At 40.2% G+C, this 22,705-nt stretch overlaps 1 protein-coding gene across 6 annotated transcripts in view; it reads left to right on the forward strand.

The window, feature by feature from the left end:
• The window catches only part of LOC308383710 (receptor-type tyrosine-protein phosphatase mu), a 168,667-nt gene that overhangs the window by 35,202 nt on the left and 110,760 nt on the right, over positions 1–22,705 (forward strand). For all 6 annotated transcript variants that reach the window (XM_080861779.1, XM_080861778.1, XM_080861780.1 and 3 more), the window contains exons 2-3: positions 8,294–8,416; positions 19,831–20,105. In XM_080861779.1, coding sequence (XP_080717905.1) covers positions 8,294–8,416; positions 19,831–20,105 — 398 coding nt within the window. The remainder of the gene's footprint in view (positions 1–8,293; positions 8,417–19,830; positions 20,106–22,705) is intronic.

The following is a 22,705-nucleotide window of genomic DNA, read 5'->3' on the forward strand; positions in this document are numbered from 1 at the left end:
TGCCTGATTTATGGGGCTTCAGTAGAGAGACAAAGGGTCCGAATGTGTTTGAAGTCTGTGAGTGAAAACCCTAAGATGGCACTTTGAAAAAGCTCCCTCTGGGATTTAAATCTCCTCAGCCACACCTGTCAAGGCAGAGCTCAGATCCTCGCCGTAACCTTTCACCTGGGCAGGCATCAGCTTTCCACCTGTGCGCCGCCTGCGTACATGCTAATCAGGGGTTCGGAGCATGACGTGGTTGTGCGGCGAGGGATTAAACGCGCTGCGTATGGCGTGATTGACGATATGTCACGACGCAGAGCAAAGCAATGATATTTCATCAAGCTGATAAGTCTGCCTGAATGCACAAGCGTTGCCTCGTGGCCTAGATCTTCCCTCCTTCTCAAGAGGGATTGATTCAACCTTTCTTTTATTCTTCTACATTTTCTAATTAGCTTTAGTGATTTCCTAATTCTTTGACATTCAACCTTGAATTATTCCCTCCTCTACACATAAAAACAAGCATTTGTTCCAGTTCTGGAAAACTAACAAAGCATGTTAATGTTCTTGTTTATTCCATGATCAAACATAATCATTCTCTCCTCTGGAGGAAATTTCCCTTTGGGCTAATTTCTGGCATTGTTACTTGCATGTTTGACAAATTAGACTCAGGGAAACTCTGTGAGAACAGGGGAAAGCTACTGATACTGACATTAGCATTTCATCCTCTTTGTTGCACTATTCAGGCAGAATTCAAAGGTTTGTTGACTTAGTAGGTTTTGGGAGGATTGAAGGGGTTCGGTGTAAAGGGTCATCCACTGTGGGATATTGCAGCGAGCCAAGGGGTTTTTAACACTGAACACAGACTAGGATTTTATTCCTTTTCTCCTCCGAAGGGCCTCTTTTTTTTGCTGTAAACCAAGGAGAATTTACCTCCTATACTATCCCCATTGATTGAAGCTCAGACCAGTGGTCCATCACACCTGGATCAAATGTGAAACCAAGCTGGAGGAAGTTTTAATTTCCAGTCTTACAGTACTGAGCCAAAACCGTGTGGTGAATCAATGCAGAGGGTTAATTCCACTTTAAACCTTCTTCACAAGTCTGCAGCAGCGGATACACATCGACAATGGGCAAAGCATTCAGACAGAGCAGCATGTTTCTTTGTTTCCTTTTTTTAAATCCACGATATCTGCGAAATAAAGTCTTAGCATTTTTCACAGCTTCTCATCACCCACGATGCTGCTTCTCCTCTGTGGTTTGAACCAGCGCAACAAATATAAACAGTGATTTTAATAAAGCGCCTTTTATGCTCTGTCACCGTATCATTTCAGGGAGCATGTTGAACACCAGAAAATAGGGAGCCAAACGAGCCTATTTCCCCCTCTCATTCAGTGCATCAACAGGCATTAAGCAGGATAGGAAAAAGCCTATTTCTCACTCTCTCTCAGGAGGGCTGAGGCACTGAGACAGACTGTAGTTCTCTCTGTTTTGGAAGCAAAAATGAGGATGCTGGGAACAATTGGAAGAGAAGCCATTGTTAACTTGTTGTCGGAGTTGGAATGAAGCCACACTCGGTGTAAAATAAATGCCACGCGCAGCAGGTACTTGTCTTCTTCCAGAATTGATTGAATCTGATACTAAATATTTGTGGGCTTTTCTGCTATCTCTTAACTTAAGTTAACCTTAGCCTCCCTTAAAACTTCTGGTATCTGTGATTCAGATTTCAATTTAGGTAAGAAAAAAGGCATAATGTTTGGTGTTATCACCACAGGGTACTTCCATGCAGACAGACCTGAAGTCCTCATTTTTATTACTTAGGGGAAAATGACAATAAGGATCTGCCATGTCTCTGAGTTAGAATCCATATTCATCTTAATTGGTGCCTGGCAGGTTTTACAGAATGGAGATGGATTTGAAGTCATTTACTGGAAGTTCTTGACAGGCGCAGTGGAAGGGAACGTCAAGCCCTGTGCTGGCATGCAGCTTGAAAATCATCTGTCAAAATTTAGCATATCTAAGGAGAAGGCTGCCTGTCATCTTCAATGTACATCTATCTGCACACAAGGGTGGATTTGATCAGGAACTATGTTGTACCCCTGATGTAAAGCACATTCATCAAGTTGATATTTGGTTGACAAGGAGGGAAAAAATATGCAGAGAAGCCAAAGAAGTTTTTATAACGAGAGCCTTTTGAACTAAACATAGTGCCAAAGATTTATTTTTAAATAATGAATTTCTGAATGGTATTTTCAAAGTAAAATGTTCATAGCTTGTCTTAATCAGGACAACGAAAAACAGAAAGTTTTGTTCGTTTGCAGTAGATGTGGGTTGTCGGTTTTGTTTTGCAAAACATCGCTGACAAGCACATTGGCTTCTTTGGGCAGATTATCAGTGGAAAATCTACACTCAAACTTCTTTATTTCCCCCCCAAATCAATGTGGTGAACAGCGAGACGTGATTGATAATGATATTGAGATTGATTGTCTAAATCCCTTCCCACAGTTCAAAGTCCCCAAACAGATAGTGTGTGTATATATACATGCAATTCAGCGCAGAGATAGAACTTGGCAGGAGCTGCCAATAGATAAGTGAAATAGGGCCAGAGTGAAAAGGCCTATCAGTCTCTAAGGGGTTTAGCAGCAGGATTCTGAAGCTCTAAACTGGCCGCGTTGGAGGAAGATAGTCGACATTGGTTTTAAATTACCCAAGATTGCCTTCTGGTTTCAGTCTGCGGGGGTGCCAGCAGACAAGATGTTTGTTAAAACAAGTGCAGACATTCAGGCAGATTGGGGCGAAGGGCAGACCTGTGATTTCCTGGCATGACAGAACAGGTTGGAAAGCTGGTAATTGCAGAATTGGCAGAGGGGCTAAGAAGGTCTTGCGGCAATGATATCTGCCACTGGGACTGGACCGGTGGTGTTGCTGGAAAAGGGGTCGCTATCCTCTCTGGGAGGATATTGTGTTTGATGAATTAGATCATAATGGCACAATTGGCAATGTGCTTGCTTTGCAACATGGTATATACAAGTCAAGAATGCAGAGCAGAAATTTGTTAATATACAGTCCTGCTAAAAACTTAACAAACAGAAGTAAAATCCACAAAACTAACTTTAAAGGAACAATTCTCAGTTTTCTTACAGAGTTCTATCAGTCGCCTTAGGATAGGAGTGTCGAACTCCAGGCCTCGAGGGCCGGTGTCCTGCAAGTTTTAGATCTCACCCTGGATCAGCACACCTGAAACAAATGATTAGCTCATTACCAGGCCTCTGGAGAACTTCAAGACATGTTGAGAAGGTAATTTAGCCATTTAAATCAGGTGCGGTGGATCAAGGACTCATCTAAAACCTGCAGGACACCGGCCCTCGAGGCCTGGAGTTCGACACCTGTGCCTTAGGACAAGGACACTCTTGGCTTACCAAGCAACAATCTGACATTCAGAAGCCTAGAAAATCACCACTTCTCACTTTTAGTTTTTATACAATTAAACAAAGCTTGGATGCATAATAATTGTTGAAGGTAATAGATTATTAAGAATATTTACGAAGTCTGAGACTGGGATAATCTGTCACAATCATATTAGCCTCCCAGAATTTGATGCCAAGTAATAAAGACAGTCCAATCAGAATAAACAGACTAAAGAGTTTTGATCTTGCACACAAACACATGTAGCATAACACAAGAATGCCGTGTACAATCTCACTGTGGAGCTGTATTCAAAAAATGTATATATTTTTGCAAGTATTTAATGCTTTACCACAGATGTACTGTCTCAGTATTGCATTATCACCCTCGCAGACCCTCCCACACTCCTTCGCCTGCAATCACAGCAATGTGCGCATAGTGCTTCAGTACAGTACTAAACTTCCATACACACACAGAGCTTTTAATGCTGAAAGTTTACTTTTGTTACAGGTGCACTAACAAAAGGCCTTTTAAGTCTGACTTGAAAATCTTTAGGAGAAATTGGCTCTAGCATTGAGGGGTTGAGGTATTGATTCTGGCCTCTGGCTCAGTCCAGGAAAAGATGGATAGATTTCTTTGAAATGCACTCTGCGTGAGAATATAAAGACTATTGTGTGTTCTCACTCAGGAATAAATTGTTTCATGACATATCTAGGGCCACCTTTTTTAGCTTCAAGCTGCCTGCTTCTCTTGAAAGGGGAATGTTGACAGGGTGGAGCACATTCATCTGTACTCCCAGACTACGCACACCTCATAGACGCTTTTATTGAAAGTTAAATCTCCTTCAGAGAGTTGGCAGCCTCTCGTTGGGATATCTGTTTCAGCAGCTGTCGAGGCTGATTATATGGGGGTTGTGCCACACACTGGCAGCGATATAAACCTCCTACAGAGAGAAGAACTATTATGATGCTATTGACTGATGCATTCATCTGCATGAATGTGTTACAATATGTTGACTCAGAAGCACTTGCTTGTATTGATGACATTCAACATGTGCTCTGTGATTTTTATTTTTTTTATTATTTATTTATGGCATCAACAGTGGTCAAGCCACATATTCAAGGAAGCCATGTAAAGACGAGATGCTTTAATGTTCACATCAGCAAAGAACAGTCTCACAGCATGTCAATAACAACTTGTAGGCATTATAGGAGACTTCCCAATACTGAATATGATACCAATTGGCTTGTGCAGCAATTAAAACAATTAACATTGATTCATTGCTTGTTCCACACCCTGTTACCCTGTCCTAATGACACCTTGAAATTGTCAATGAGAAAGCAGTGTAGGTTATTTCCACTCGCTCTTTTCAAATATCAAATCCAGATACCGTTAATCAGGAAACATGGCTGCAGGGAGACTGTATCACCCCTTTACATTATTATTTACCATTGTATTTGTAATTTATTCTTAAACTATAGTCATTTTAATTGTTATTGTATAAACTTCTTATGTCACATGCTGCTAAAAATGACAGATTACCATCCTTGTGTGAAGTGGTGTTATAGATATAAGTTGTATTTATGCTCATGGTTTATTTCATCCACCTGCAAATGTATGGCACTGGATGTTTAGGGTTTTTAATGGCTTTGTTATTCAAATTAAATGGGCAACATGAGAATCATTAATGGAGCTGTTAATGATGTCTTTTGAAGAAGATGAAGTTTCAGACAGCCCCCTCCCAGTTCTGCTGATTTATTATTAAACACAGTGGCATTTACAAAAAAATAAAATAAACCCATTAGAATTAAATTAGAAATGGGTTTCTACTTTATCTTCTTTTAAATGGCCTTTTTCTTCTTCAGTGTTCGAAATCCTCGCTCCTCTCCCACTGACTCGGAATATATTTTTCTCCTCGTCAACGCCATCGATTTGAATATCAAACACCAATAAAAGCCACCTCTTTGATTTGTTTGAGCTCCATCATGCTGTGAGAAGAAGGTGGGTGGCACAAAGTGAAGGATCTTGGAACTATCGAGTCAAAATATTGATGGAACGGAGCCAGTCCCTGTGACGCTGAAGCCAAAGAATCATGTTAATCATGTTATGTTCTCCAAGTTACATCTTGGCAACGCAGGCATTTTTATTTATTTAGAGTGCAAGTTGAGTGAGCAATGGAGTACATTCTCTTTTCCAGCACCGCCTGCGTACGCCTAGAGTTTTGCAGTGTCGCTGGTCGTGGACGACCACAGCTTTTTATCAGTTACTGAACAGCTTTAAGTGAGCCGATGCATGTTAATAGCTTTGCTTAAGAGCGTACCGATAATGATTTTTAGTATTGCTCACCAAGATTCTCAGCTAGTCATTGAAGTTTTCAGCCACCTGTTACTGATGCTTCACAGTAAAACCCTCTAAGGTCTAAATTATCATTCATGAGCAGTAACTTTTTCTTTTTGGATGAAATTTAAATAGCTTATGATTTATCAGTTTTCTTTTTGAGGCAAGACTTGGGATCAATATTCAAAAGCCACTAATCACATAATGTGTTGGCAAAGGGTTACAGGTCAGAACAATTATAAGTACAGGTTTTACAGGCTTTACACACTGTAGAGAAAATACAGGAGTGTAAAATCACAAATTAAGCTGTTTTTTGTTTGTTTGTTTTTTTTTATTCTTATTATTTCAGAACATTCTGACAGCAAAATAAGCAATCGCAGCAGAATGAAGCTAATCCAATCATGCACGGTAACAGTACATGAACGTCAACATGTTCAACCATACTTACTTTTGGTCCGTCCTGTCATCAGGGCAAGCAAAGGTATTGTGAGTAACATTAGTGGCTCTGCTTCACAAACATCCCTGTGTGAACAGTCTTCTATTTTGTCACTGTGTTCCATCTTTTGAGAGACGTACCTGCTGTTTGCTTATTGAATGCATGACTAATGTTTGAAGAGCAAATTCTAAAGCTTAAGATGAAATTCATTTGCATCAGAATATTGTTTTTAAAGCTAAATTAGTCTGTGACTTCACATTCAACAACAAACTTGTCAGAGTAAACTATGGTCATATCATTCACTTCATTCTTAGCAAACAGCCGCCCACTTGGCTACATATCTAGTTTAAACAGACCAAAATAGTAATATCTCCTGGACTTGTTGCCTTCCTGTAAAATTCAAATAACCTTAGCTTAATTCTGGTTTGATGTTTTAACTCATGAACAGTATTTAGTTAGTTTTCTTTATCATATCTGACTGTCTTGACTGTTACGTCTTAGCTGCTCTCAAACTTTGTAAAATGCTAATGTCTCTCCAAAGTCCTTGTAAGCAAGTCTTGCTATCCTTGTAACATCCACAATTCATAGAACCGTAGTTATATCTGTAACTCTTGTTCAGTGGTCACGTTGACATAAAACCTTGGGTATAGATTCATACGTGAAATCGAATTAAAACCATAAAAATTGGGTTTAAAAAGCTTGTATCTCATAATTTACCCAGGCAAACGCAATGTTTCTCAACACTAGCCCATTTGTGTCAGGCATTTGCAAATCATGCTTGCAGCAGGTCCAACACAGTTGGCTTGAGGTTTCCTGGTTCAGCTCTTGTAAAGCAGATGATTAGGTCTGCTAGATTTCTTTCTCCAGTCTCACCACAGCGGTACATCCTAGTGAACCGGTACCTTAAATAAGGCCTGTGTCTCTCATTAACAAGGGAATGAATTTCTGGGCAAGCTCTCAAAATGCCTCAACAATTTTTATTTTTTTTTATTACCTGTGATACTTTGGCAGTCTCTTCCTTTTCTATGTCCGCCCCCTCATAAAAACAGACAAAGCAACAAATATATCATTAGCTGTTACCCTGTGGAGCTAGGTATTAATTATCCTGTGTTCTCCTCATTTGGCCACTCATTTGCACATGTACTGTAAATGTCACCAGAGAAATAAATGGGAAAACAAAAGCCCCAGCTCGTAGCCTTTATGCAGCAGAATGTCAGAGGGAGCTTGTAAGAGATGAGATATTGGTTTTGGCCTAGCATAGATTCTGGCTCAAAGGACATTCCCAGAGGCAATAAAATTTGTATGTAATCCGTGTTTAGAAACTTATTAACAGTGTGCCAGCAAACATTCTCAGATTTGCCATTTGGATTCATTTCTGGCGAGGAGCGGTATATAATGTGCTTGTACATCTGTTATCAACAGAGACCTAATGTAATCATCTGAAGCGGCGCTGTGTAATTTCTTTGCTGTCTCTGAAAATGACGAAACGTGGTTTTAAAATAGTCTTTCCAGTTCACGTTTTTGACTCTTCCCAGCCAAATATTGTTTAGGCTTTTTTTTTTTTTTTTCTTTTTTTTTGTAGATTCATGAGTGGGTTGAAAAGCACTTTTGGAGGGAGGCAGCTCAACTCTCACTTCTTTGTGTGGCCTTTAAGGTGCAAGGAATAAAGGGGTATTTGTATTCATCGATCACACGCCAAGCCCGGGTGAAGCCTGGCCCTAATGGTTGCTTGCTGTCATTTTGCAAGCAGCTTGTAAAAAGGATTAGAGTGGCTTTGTGGAGTAAGAGCGCATGAACAGCAAAGTTCTGCGGTCGGCAAGGAAAATGAATCAATTTATCCCTGATGGTGGTGTAGTTTAGAAACATAATGCCTAACGATGATGGAGTTTGGACACTTCATACTTGTCATTGTGAAATTGGACTGCCGTGTTGCTAATGATGGTAATGTATGTTGTGCCTCGCCTACAACAGCAATCCTTCACTCTGTCTCACTTAAATGCATCTCATTGTCTGGCATATTACATTATGAATACCGCTGACAAAAAATAGGCGACTTTAATTTATACATTCATTCATTTGAGCAGGAAGTTAATGGAAAACTTGAATAACCATATAAATTTCTTTCTTTTGTCACAGGCGATTGTACTTTTGAGAAGCCACTGGCAGTATGTGGATACAGCCAAGGCCGAGATGATGACCTCGACTGGGAGCAGGTCAATACCAGAGAGAAGTCTCCATCAGATCCATGGATGCCCTCAGGTAAGGACCTGGCTCCTAGCTCAGTGAAGGAAAGAAATTATTCTGTCATCATACTGAGAATACTTCGTTGTGATAGGTTGCCCATTTGACCCAGTTTTATTTCAGTAGCAGTCTTCGTGACCTGGGCAGTGGGGCAGAGTCTCCAGGGGGAGTTTGGGGGCTTACACGGGATTTATACTTGTTTATTAAAAAGGTACATCAGAACTGCAAATCCTACTGAAACCTTAAGGTATAACCTATGTAACCTAAAGCATAACTTGTAAATGTAGCTACACGTCGTGTCAAAGCATCCCTCAACTTTTGCATGGCCTGTTCAGTCCTTTTGCCAAGTACCCGTGGCAATTTTATGCAATGTGGTGTTGGGGTGGAGAGCGCCCACTGTCTTATGAGGGGTGCTCGTCTGCAACAGTGTTTCGATGGATGATTTCGTCTCAAAGCGACAAACATCATGAATGCCAGAATCCAAGGTTTCCAAACAAAGCCCTGCATTATAACAAAACGATCACATCGCCTGTTAGCGGTTTTAATGTAGTGGCTGGTTGGTGTATGTGAGCAGGTACTACTCTTTAATTTTGTAAGCATTTGAAGAGAAAACAATAGTTCAGCATTCCTCACTCGTATTCCCACATCATGCCCTTAAGTTTTATTGATGTGGGATGTTGATGCGTCTTGTTTCCACAACAGTATCTGATACACAGAATCTTTGGGACAGGCACATGAACTAAAACAAAAGCAACATTTGATATCAGCGCACTCTGATCCATGTTAATTGAAGAATTCTATCTGTCGGCAACATATTGAAGTTCATTAAAATGCTTTCCCTGCGTTTTGTGTCTGCACACAATTTGTCTCTTTAATGTTCCATTGATCGCTTTTCATTTGATTTGAAATGCAGACATATCACTGCCACTGAGCAGAAGGCACCTAAAGAGTTAGACTAATGGAATGATGCTTTCTTTCTTTCTTTCTTTTTTCATCTTCTAACAAAGGTAGCATTGCAAACTAATGGATATTGTTTTCCTCCTCCTATCTGACACCTGATCTCACAAAGGCTGCATCACAGATAGATTGCACTGGGCCCCCCAGTGACAGAAGGGGAATTAATTAGCAGGTCCTCACTAATTTTAAGCAGCCAGTGCCCAGACCTGTTTGTGTGTATATCAGGATGCTGTGTGCTGAACTGCCCCAGAGAAATTACTTTCCAAAGAAGGGAAGTCTCTCCTTTTTTCCATCGAAATTGATTAATGTCGTGACACGTGGAGGCTGGGCAAAGGTTACAGTGAAAGCCTTGACCTACAAATTAACACCTCGCACATGATCTAAATTTAACATACCTGATTAAAATCCCATGTCTGGTTAAGCGGTGTCCCTGATTGTGCCTCCTAGTCTGAGTACACTTCAGACAGGCTTGTTTTCTATCTATGCATCTTGAACTGGGCCTAATTAACAGGTTGCAGCTCTTTCTCCATTTCACAGTGTGAGCACTCAACCTGCTGCGCAAAATTGTAATCTCTCCTCTTTGACCACATTGGAAGGGATGGGAAATGTAGTGTGCTTGACAGATGAAATTGTTTTACGGCTACTAGAGTGGGGGTTGATGGGTAAAAATGCATTTAGGTGAAAGCCACACTGGTGGAAAAGCTATCTCACCTCTGATTGCTGCCTTACTCTCATATCATGCTCAGAGAGAAGATTGTTATCCTACCTGGTGTGCCAAGATGGAAATGGAATTGAAGTAGCAGAGAACCGAAGGCGTTACTACCTCGGTACCTTTTTAAAATTTGTTGGTAACCACAAACGGTCCAATCAGAGGTGTTGCCACTACCGATGCATGATTTAAATGATGCTTAACTGCTTCTGGTTTACTTTAGTTTTCCAAGAAAATTGATTTCTTTTGAGGTTTAAACTCCAGTGACGCTGTCCTCTGTCATTTTTAATATTATTGTTTCATTGCCCATATTAGACTTGAAATTAATATTTAATTTTTCATTCACTGGATTATCAGGTTGTCATTTTTTTATTTTATAGTGTACTGCAGTTTGTTTTTTGGGGGGGTCAAACATTGGACTTGTTCATCAGCCAGTATCAAAAGTTAAAATATTAGTGATATCCAGTGGTAATCTAAGAGGGAAAGAAATGGAAACAAAAGGAAAATATATTAGTGCTGTCAGCGTTAATCTCATTACAATGACGTTAACGCCATAACCGCATTAATGCGGCAAATCTGTTAGCGAGTTAGCACGGATCTCCCCGCGTGTCGGCAAGCTAACCGCGCTAGCGTGTTGACGGAGATTTGTCGTGTTAATGTGGTTATGACGTTAATGTCATTTTAACGAGATTAACGCTGACAGCACAAACAATATTTTGTCATAGCTGCTGTGCACAGATTGTTAATCCAAAAATTCAAGCTACATTTTGTACCTGAAGCATAAAACAGATGCCCTTTAGCATTATATGGTTTTGTTGTCCTGTATGAACTACCACATTTGTAGCTGTAACTGTGAATGTCACTAAAATAGCTTGATATTAAAATGAGTTGTTTTTTGATTTTTTTTTTTTAACAGAGGTTAATAACACTCAGAACTAAAAGCTGCACACTCTTCAATTATGTGCCTGCAAAAATTTGTACTAAAGAATCAATAGGAGACATTGTGATGAAGGTGCTGAGGCACTGTGGTTTAGTGTTTAGACCTTACTCAAGAGAAGCACGCAGCAGAGTTTGATGTCAGCCTGCTGTGGACTCTCCTTCCTCTTACTGCAATCAAAGACCAAACTGGCCCATTTCCATGCCTGCATGTAAATAAGTACCACAACTGAAAAGTGAAATGAAATGCAACAAGAAAAAAAACCCCTCTCTGGTTACTTAAGAAGAGACAAGCATTGCTTTAAACTCTTGGTTGTTTATGATGGTCTGCGCCTTACCTAATTGCTATGTCTGGATGGAGAGACGCCTTGTTTATCCCACCATGCAGCTTTGATTGCATGCCTTGGCTCCTTTTAGTATGGTTCAGCCCAGTTTTGAGGCTCTGTATGTCTGCTTGGGCAATCCTCAGTGTGTTCCTCTCCCAAGGCCAGTGGCTGAACCCCCGTCACAACTGCCACAGTCTGCCCTGCTATTACAATAAGCCTCATCTGTCCTGAGCAATTAAAAATAAATACATAAATAAAATAATCTCACAGAGTTCTCATTCAGCTTTGGAGAATTGGATACACTTCGGTCATATTTGGGCTTGAATTGGCTTGAACAGAATCTTTAAAGACAATAGTTGCACTTGAATAAAAGACACTTGTGATTTTTTTTTTTTTTTTTTTTTCTTTTCCCCCTCTCTGGGAGGAATGACTGAAGCTGTGGAAGTTTCTGGTAGGATGTCCAGATTCTATTAAGCTGTTTTTTTTTTTTTTTGTTTTGTTTTTTTTTTGTGGGGGGGTGGGGTTTGTAAATCTTAGCTAGTTCGAGACTGTGTCTTCTCCGCTGGTGTCCTGGATGCTGCCAGTACTAGGCTGCTGCTCTGTTTCTCCCCTGAGACTCGTTCTGGGGAATAATAGCAAGAGGAAGAGAAAGAAGGGCCTCTAACTGAGATTAATTAGGGTTTTTGTATTCTACTAGGAACAATTGCACATGGAGCTCCAGCTAAATGACTTATTGTGTTATTCTTAACATCTGCTCTAAATATGTTGCGGAGAAAAATTAAAAAAAAAATTTTGTCTCACTGTTGCACAGGGTCTTTATTTTGATAGCACATCCTTGGTTGATAATGACACCTGGACAATGGCGAAGGATTGGCAGAATGAGGTGCTTCACAGGGTGACAATTTCAAGCAATACAGCTTACTCTTAAACACGGAAGAGTTTGCCTATTGCATATAGATAAAGGCAGATGTTTTTAAATGGCAAAGTCTTCACCTTCCTGATCACATTGCAATAAGGAGGTAATGAACTGACCCTCCGTCTTACCTGGAAAACAAGTGTTGGTTGTTGTGCCGAATGTGCTGTCCAAATGAAAGAGGGGGGAAAAAAGGCTAAGCACTTAAATTATGAGCAGTGAGAACACCCGCTGACTGAAGGGCATCAGAAATTTAATCAGAATTTAAATCACATCAGCAAAAGATGGGATTTGCTGTTGTGAAGGGAGGGGCATCATATTGTGAACATAAGCCAGTTGCTTTTGAGCCTTTCGCAACTATGTGTGAAAATCACACCTTGCACACCACCAATGGCAAGGTTAGGTTAAGCTTAAGGAGAAGCGCCATTATGATTAGGGAACAGAGCAGAAAGTCTGATCAATTTGTGAATTAATTCCCAGGCATGAGAGACTAGCATTTTCAATTTAGCATGTTTGTGGGGTGAAGAAGTGTCTTGTGGTCTCAGCAAATTACCGATTTGGATGAACAAGGTTAAGAAATCATGATGGAGGACATATTTACATGTATCTTTTCTGTATCCTAAGTGATCATAACGTGAACAATTAAGGCTAATTATAGGCGAGTCATGTGTAAAGTTTCTGTTGTGGAATGGGTTTGTAACAGGCAAATGGGGCCCATTACATGACCCATTTCCTGGAATGGATTGGCAATCGAGCGTACTGCATTTTAAGACGATATATTAAGCCAATAAGAATTATTTTTGATTGGCATGCAGCAACAAAAGATGCTGCCAGGGAACATAATAAGGGTCAGTTGTTCCACCTGACTAAAGTGACGGGGCTGAAACGTGTTCCGCATGATGGATGATTCTGGGTGAATCGGTTTGACTCCGTCAAAGAGACCTGCCAGGTCTTCATATGGAGAGCCCAAACTTATTCTGTTATTTTATCAGGCTCCTTTCATGTTTCAAAGGACACAGGGAAAGTTCTGGAAAATTGAGTGGAGGCCACGGCTGTTCACATTAACAGCCTAACCCTCACAGCGAGAGCATTTTTGATTGGTAGCAGACAGTGAGAATAGCCCTGTCTTCATTGACATTTCCAAAGCGGCCGCCGTTCTTTTCTGCGGTGGTGACCTCTGTGAATTTTATTAGCAAATGAGACCTGGAGGGTTTGGGTTTAAAGAGCGCCCCTTCATTCTGATTTCCCCCACATAATGATTTTCACAGGGTTCAGGACCTGAATGGAAGAGAAATAATGAGCACTACTCATTATTGCAAATTATATCGCCTGCTCAAACCGTTACTCAACTCATAATTAATCTCAATACCATCAACCTATAGACTTTGATGATTAGAATTAGACAGTAGCGTATTTGTGAGAACTAATTTATATCGGACGGCATAAAAAAAGACTTTCCTTTTCTTTTTAAGAAAAAAAATCCCTTCTTAAAGTAAAACAGCCATTCCAGCAGTTGTCTTGGGTTCTGTCTACACTTTGCGTTGTTCTGTGTCTTGGATAGTTTGTTGTTCCCACAAAAATTAAGGAAATTCATCTTTTGGGGCTTTCCATAAGAGCAAATACTCTGTAATAATTCTGTAGTCTAGTCTATGCATACATTACTATTAAATTGAACTATTCAAACATTTTCTTTATTTATTATTAGGCCCTTCTCCTAGCAGAAGGAACTTTTATGGATGGACGTGAGCTGTGGCCAACTCCTAACTGCTCTGCCAGCTGAGGGTGCTGTCAGGGCAAAGGATTAAACTAATGGAAGCCTTCCCTGGAGTATGTCCATGGTTCTCTCTGTATGGCTCATAATGCCATTAAACCACTAAGTCTGTTATTTGGGATTACTTAATGTCCAGCTGAACTTGAGCATTTGTGAGTTTACACTCGCTGGAAAAGCCTGTACTCCAGTAGAAATCATGTATTAGATTGCATAGAACTTCACTGACCAGCTACCCAATGTTTTCCGCTTTTTGTTTCACTCTCAGAGAAAATAACCCATGAACTAAGTGATTTAAAGGAGCCAATTAAAAAGTTCTTAATGTCCTTAATCAAAACAGACAACTGACTAATGAGAGAAATCTATGGAAACTGGTCAAAGAGATCGATCGAGCCCCAACCGATTCTGAACGATTTTCGTGACACCTTCTAATTAATGGCCTCTACCAACAAATTGTCTCATAATCAATGTTAGAATATGTATGAGATGCATTGTGTGATGTATGTTTTTAAATGCAGCAGCCTCTATTCAGTCAGTGTCCTTGTTAATAAATGTTCAAAATATTCCAGAATAATGAAAGTCACACATTTCAATTTCAGCAGTGTGTCCTTCATTTCCAAGGAACAGCAACATGAATATATGTGGCATCTGCAGCAGGAACACTTCATCTCCTTCTCATTCATTTTTCACACCAGTCTCCATGTTCTCCACGTACAGCCATCATTGTAATGGAAGGTGAAGGTGGCCTACATTGGAATAATAATAAATCTGTTCCTCTGAATACCTTAGACAATAGGCGAGCCCTGGCCTTTACAGAGTTACAGAGATGGGCTTAGTGTGCCGAGAGCCCTCTCCTTTTTTTAATTGGTCCTGAACACACCATTGTTAAGGTACTAGAGATGGAGAAAGAAAGGGAGAGAGAGCGAAAACACCCTTGTGCATCACTAGCACATTAGCACAGCACTAGCGCTGTGTCATTATAATTTGCTCTTACTGGCTTACTGGCTAATTATCTTGTCATGGTGCAGCAGGTCCTGCAGAGTATGTGGTCATTAAGCTCAAATGACAATCAGTGTTCTCCTGTCATCTTCTTCAACTCTGAGACGTTGACAATGGCAGTACAAAGAAGTGGCACGCTGTCACTCGAAATACAGTATCTTTACATTGCCTGGCGGTCAGTAATGAGGAAAGGGACACGTTTTCTCCTTGTGTTTGGGTTCACTGGCTCAAATCTACACAATTTGTGGGTCTCAAATTTGGTAACAGACATTGCACAGCCTCATGGCTACAGTTCTGTATCCCGGATAATGGTGAGGAAGACATTTCATCATATGCATTTATATTACTATCACTTTGATATTTACGGCTACTGTATTAAGCATAATTAAACAAGAAGTGAGTTCTTACACGTGGCGCCCATTAATATTAATATTTCATGAACTAGTAAAGAAATGCTGCTTGAGGGATCAGATATTTTCTTCTTTAATTACTAACAAAGAGAAGTGCAGTGCATAAATCCTCCAGTGCAACACTGTCACAACGTGGCTGTTTGAAATGAATAGGAAAGTCTGTTTTAATCATAGAGAAAAGCACTGGTGCCAGGATCTTTTGTCTTTGGAACATGAGCTACAACTGAACAATTCATCAACTGATTATTAGTGCTGGTTCGCATGACACCGGTTGCTGATGCCTCAAAGAAAAAATGTTGTGGGCACCTGAGCAGGCTGGTTGTTATTAAAGAGACCTTGCAGCCCTTTTGTAGAGGCACCTGATTGTTGTTTGAGAGGCTGGGGGAAAAAAGTGTCTCAAAGTCGACTTATCTCCTGCCCTCCTTCTTGTACTTTAGACAACTTTTTGCTTAGCCCCAGAAATAATCACCCTCAACACTTGAATTACAGATAAACTAAAAGTGAATAATACATTAAAAGCTCTGGAAAAAACATAGCAGCATGCTGTTCACAGTAGGGGGTCAAAACAGGGTGATCATGCTGTGCAGGAAAATCTACACCTAACATAGGAAAGACACGATCACAAGTTTTTTTGTTTTTTTTTCTTTAAGCTACACTTTATTTCCAAAAGTATTCACACAACCCATTCTTAATCCATAGTGTTTAACATGATGTCAGCCTACTATTTGCATCTATAAAAGGCTCCAACTCCTCTGGGAAAGATTTCCACAAGGCTAAGGAGTGTGATTTGGGGAAATTTTTGATCATTCTTCCAGAAGCACGTTTATGACATCAGACACTGGTGTTGGATGAGAACGCCCGGCTCACAGTGTCTGCTCAAATTCATCCCAAAGATCTTCTATCAGGTTGAAACCAGGACTCTTCCACACCAAACTCGCTCATCCCTGTCTTTCTGGACCTTTGTGCACTGGTGTGCAATCAATGTTTTAACAGAATGGGGCCTTCCCCAAACTGTTCCCAAACCCAGAGTCATCTATCAAATTTCTCAGCAGTCGCCAACCCCTGGGCCATGGATTGGTACCGGTCCATGAGTAGTTTGCTACCGCGCTGCGAGAGTTGAAGCTCGGGTGTGAAATTTATGGTTTTCAGGGTTTTTAGCGGTTTTTATCTTTCTTTTTTTTTTTTTTTTTAAATCGTAAACTCTGCTTCCCCGGGTGTTTTCCCAGTGTTATGAATAAATCTTTTTTTTAAAAATTTGTTGTCGGCGACACCTTAAAGGCCTGTCTGTGAAAACATTGTCGGCCGTAAACTGGTCCTTGGTGCAAAAAAGGTTGGGGACTGCTCTTATAGATGGAGAAGCGTGATTCGTCACTCCACTGCTCTAGAGTCCTGCGCCGGCTTGCTCTAGACTACTGGATCCAACCCTTTGTTATAATACTGCTAATGAGTAGCGAGGAAATTTCATGACTGGAGTTGTTGAACAAGTGGCATCCTATCACAGTACAACACTGGAATTCGCTCCTGATGGCGACCAATCCAGAAAACATATGCCCGCCTATGTGCTTGATTTTACACACCTGTGGCCATGAAAGTGACTGGAACTCCTAAATTCAGTGATTTGGATGGATGGGTAAATATTTTTGGCAATAATGTGTATCTGCAAGTACACTCACACTTTCTAAATTATTTACTGTAGCTCAAGTTTCATAGTGCTAAAACTCTTTAGCCTACCTGACAGAAATACTAACAACCAAAAACTGAACCTTACCAGTACCAAAACACTTGTTATTTTTCAAATGCAGTACATTTTCTGGGTCAAACAGAATCAGCATTTTCTGTATTCATTGTTAAATGGGAACACTAGCACGTGCACATCATAGCACTGTATTGTTTCACTGGTTTATTTTTACAGTTCATTTATTTGTGGTAGATGAATTAATGATATAGACCCCTCCCCCACCCACCCACCAACATGCGGCAAACATGTTAAGATCATTTAAAACAACAACTGCCTGCACCTGACGACACACAAAGCTGATCAGTCTGACTTGGTGTCATCACAACTCGCTGCTCCTCCTCCTCCTCTTCTGCTCCCTCTCCTCTTGTTTCATTGTGTAAACATGACAGAACCCCCACTCATTATCTGAAGCTGGAGACAGATGGAATTGGTGAGCGTTACAAGTGCAGCACAACAAGACGAGTGGGCAAGCTCGAGTCATCGATGGAACAAATAGGGTTTTGTGAGAGGCTGTTAGGCTGACACACTCGGGGGGCCATCCCTGCTGATTTAGTTTGACATTATTCACCCTTTTTTAACATCATATCTGAGCAGATCCCCACATGTTAAATTTAATGACAAAGAATCGCATTCACCACAGCTCTGCCTTGCATACAGCAAGCGTTTTGCTTACAGGTTGTTTGTCTCTCCTCGAAGCAAAATGTGCCTTCGAGTCATTAGCACACTACCCAAAAATGGATTTTAACATAAACTGATGCTTTCTTTTGGCTGTGTCTCAAATGCTGTTACGATTTGTGCCATCTCATTACCAAGCCAAGCTAAATAAGATGATGACAAATAGAATGTGTTCTGCATCTCCTTGAAAGTTTGCCAATATAATAATTCTCACTTGTGTTTTATTGGCAAGAGGGTAGAGAATTAGATTAACCTTTGATATTGAACCAAAGTGATAAAATCTAAATGGGGCTTTCTTGGCAAATAGATTTCAGTTTATTGATTTCTCATCATTTCCCGTCTCTCTGTCATTGAGGAAAAACATTCCTGTCAAACATCCAGTATTTTTTCGGGATTGGTCTTTCTATGTCTTTGTATTTTGATGAATGGTAATTATAAGAGTGTTTCTATCAATCTAAAGATGAGAGCATTTTCTCATCAAAGGTCACACGCTAAAATTGTCGCTGCTAATAGGAAAGCACTCAAAGCAGCCATTTATCTGTTCTCTACGTCCCTTTATAAGATTGTTCCTTTCATTTCATTTATTAACTGCAGTGACTGCTGCAGCTCATGATCCGATTGCTAGTTTTAGTTTTATTGTCTTGGAAAGCTTTGTTTTGTTTATAACTACGCACACCAACAGCTCAAAGTTGTGTTGTCACACAATTAACAGGGACTTAATTAGTCGATCAAATCTGCTGCAACATCGTCCCAAGCCTTACGAAGCACCTCTTACATGTAGCGTGGCTGTCAAATGAAAACTTCAGAGGAAATTATTATTATGCCATTTGTTACGCAAAGCGCACACCAAGAAATCAGACACTGGTCTGATGCTGTCTTCATTCTTAGACTTTGTGAACATTATATGCAGTAGAAATCTGACTTAATGCGTAACAGGATTAATAATTAAGGGCTACATAAAATGTTTTTCTAGTACATCCATTAGTTGTTGCTTTGTTTGACTTTGGACCAAAGAAACAGACCAGATTTTTTTGGCTAATGATGATATATCACAAGTATTATTAAAAAAAGACTTTTCCAATTACTTTTGGAATTTATCATTACATTTCAGTTGAAAGACATTACAAGCCGCTCAATCAAGTGTACCTAAATACACTGTATTCAAGAAAACTGCTGCTCCCTAGATTTTATTTTTTCCAGACCATTCTCTGTAAAACCCTAGTGATGGTTGTTTTTTGTGTGTTGTGAAATATTCTGTTCAGCTTGTCAATAACCATGCCACATCCAAAGCCCTGGGATGCTAAACGCCTTATTCATTTTCTAGTGATCACTTTTAGTTGTTTACCATTAGCTAATGGTTTTAAATGCTACCTTTACTTTTACCCAATAATTTCTAGCTTCTAATTCTACATGGCTATTTCAACTGTTTACCTAAACAATTCTATTTGTTTATCCATACTTTTGATTAATGTCAAATGCTTCTGCATAGTTTTGGAAAACACTTTAGCTTAACTCTTAACTCTGTTAGTGAGCTAGTTTAACCTTTCTTTACTTTTTAACTTATACACTACTTTAAATAAGTTATTATGCTTGCTCTCTATATTCTGCAGCTTATTCATGACCTTTAATTAGTTACATCTTCTATGCTAATAATATATAACAATCATTATATATTATTAGCATCATTGTAGGGTGTTTACCTTACACTATAAAGCACCTCGAGGTGACTATTGTGACTTGTAGCTATGTGACTAAAATTGGATTGCTCAAAAATTCTCACAGTAACGTCTCCCTAATCTTAGATTAAATAAATAATTTATATTAAGTTATTTAAGTTAGTACTGCAGCATTTACAGAGATCGACTTTGTACCCCTTTTTACATGACTATAGGCTAGGATTGTGTAACAAAAAAAAAAAAAAAATTAATTGACCGAGTTTCTACTGGTATTTTGTATAAAAACCTTCTTAACCCATGATTACACTACTTGCTCATGTTGCAGGGTCAACCTTTATGATGGTGAACACATCAGGACGCTTCGCAGGACAGAAGGCCCTGCTGCTGACACCCCAGCTGAAGGAGAACGACACACACTGTGTCATCTTCCACTACTATATAGGAGGCAGAGACAACAGCCATCCCGGCCACTTAAATGTCTATATTAAAGAAAACAATAGTCCGATGGGGATGCCTGTTTGGAACGTGTCGGGTCCAGCCTCTCGCTCCTGGGGACAGGTGGAGTTGGCTATCAGCACCTACTGGCCCAACTTCTACCAGGTGAGGACATGCGGTTGAAAGCAAGTCATCTTTTGCATAATGTCTCGTTGCAAAACTAGGTTTCTCATTGTAAGGAGCCTTTGTAGTTAAGCCAAAGTAATTAATGCCCTTTTTCTGGGTGGAGCAGGACAAACCATTATTTGAGATGGTCTAAACAATTGCACAAAAGCTCATTCAAAACACCTAAGATTATTGATTTCAGCGGCTAGCTCGGTATCCATGGTAATCTGTTCTCTCTCTGTTCCATCTGAGCCTGCTCTCTTTTTCCAATTCTGAAAACTCATTTTCACTTACCAATGCACATGACTGCTGGCCGGGGCAAGGTGATTTCACACTTGCCTGGCTATTAGTCTTCACCAGGCTTGTTCCACGAGTCCACCACATGTTAATTGATGCAGAGAGACCCCTTAACCTCCCAATGGGAGATGGTCTCTTGGTGAATTATTTTATTATGGCCTGGCAGAGCTAGTCCACAGTGGAGCAGAGGGAGTCCTCCTGCTTGCTCATTGTAGCCACACTGATAACTTAGTTAACAAGGGACACCGCTGGGCTTCTCACTGCTGCATGCAGTATAGAAGGTTTAATGAGAGGCACACGGAGAAACGAAAGAAGAGGGGAAAGGCAACAGTTGAGCAGAACAGAATGTGCTGCTATTACCAGTAATAGTCACTGTTCACTGTTGGCAAGATTTTGACTTTTGTGACATAATAAAGCAAAGCCTGCCTGGTTAAATGTTTTCAGTTTGGCTCAAGACATGTAAAGACTAAAAGAGTCTGCCTCAGAAGCACAGCTTGTTGTGTTTGCATTTACTCTGCTTGCAGACCTTTTTAAGTACCAAGTTAGAGCTTCAGAAAGTTCAGACACTTTGACATTAACTGCTGCTTCTTTCTGACAAACGAATTGCAATTTCAGTGACAGCTGAACCCTTTGACATGCGTGGTTACGTTTCAATAAATTTCTGCATCTAAGGTGAGTGGTTAGACCCGAGATTACTCATTTTGTTTACCAGTGTGTCGAGGGAAATTTCCAGCATCTGTTGCCTTTAAACCCAGCTTTGTTTGTAATTGTTCCAAGACTGACAACATGGTCAAATGTGAGGATGCTAATGAACTCAGCAACAGTCAAGAAAGGAGACCAGTGCTTCAAGTTGTCACTAATTAACAACATGGTGCTAATTATAGGTATCTTTAATTGCATGGTAACCTACGCAATTGTCAAAGGGAAGCCACCTGATACTTGGAAATTATTTTTTAATTACCAGTAAGGCTTGAGCATTTCAGCTTTTGATAATTACTCCTGTCAGGCTATCCCTAAATCTTTAATTGACATTGTCATTTATTTCCAGAACTGCTGATCATTGTGCAAAACAATATAATTTTCACTAATCTGGAAGCTATGACTGTCATGTGTGTGCTATTTAAATACTTTGTGCATAAGATAAAAACCTATGGTTTACCCTAAAAAAAAAAAAGGAGTGAAAAACAGAAATGTGGTTATCTATCTTGATTTTTAATACAGCAGAGTCCACGGCAGAGCTAATCAATTCTGCTGTAATGCTGTACTTAGCCAAGCCCCTTAGGGATAACCCATGTGGCGATGTAGGCATTGAACGCTGGGTTCACTGTCTGTACGTCTGACAAATGAGAATGGTGAACTTTCCTGTGATATCAACAGCTTCGTCCCATGCGAACATTTTCACTCTGTGGGTCAGGCCCAATTATGCACTGCACTATTATTGATGTTGGAATCAATTATATCACAGCTATTAGGCAGCCTGACTGATGTCTGTTGCACAAACAAAGGATTTCAATTAGAGTGTGGGGGCCAGTTCATTTGTCTGGTGGCGATATATAGAGTGGTTGGCCTTTTAATTTCCTTTAAATTAGTCTGTAATGAGGCCATAATTGGCACCCAAGACACTCACTTTCATATTTCATGAGACAAAAAAAGAAATTTATAATTAGACAGCCTTATCTGAAGGCATCCTGCCTCCCAGATGACAATGGTAACTATCTCCGCCTTCACATTCCTAGGCTACAAAGAGAATCTCAGAGATAAATGTGTGTGGCAGTAGCAGGACATAAGTTTCTGGGTGACGCCACACATTGAACACGACCAGTAATGTATGAGTTTCACCGGAAGATTCAAGCTTGTATTTAGGGAATCGTGGCACGCCAAACATGTGTAGCTGTAGCACATGTGGTGTAATGGGTCTCTGCACCACACCCTGAGTTTGGGAAGGGACTGGCATTCTGTTTCCCTTTTTATCACGCTGCAGACCATCGAGTGCATAACTCTGACATTCTGCAAGGACGCACCCTCCGACAGGGCTTTGGACCATTTGGTTTGCAGGAGCTCTTGACCCTTAAAATAGGGTTACTCTAGTCCCACACAGCACAGTTGCACTTGTTTTTCAAGTTTGTCTTGTCAGAGATGGAAACTTGTCAACTAAATAACACTCACCACACAGCAAATGTTACAGGCAACTGTCCCTCCTCGTGTAAGAGATGACACTTTAATTTTGCACTGAAGTGATGATTTGCTCACATTTCTTTTTTTATGTAATCCAATTCTTGTGGCAACTTCTGTAAATTTAACAT

This window comes from Rhamphochromis sp. 'chilingali', assembly GCF_963969265.1.
Source record: "Rhamphochromis sp. 'chilingali' genome assembly, chromosome: 16".
Classification (NCBI taxonomy): domain Eukaryota; kingdom Metazoa; phylum Chordata; class Actinopteri; order Cichliformes; family Cichlidae; genus Rhamphochromis; species Rhamphochromis sp. 'chilingali'.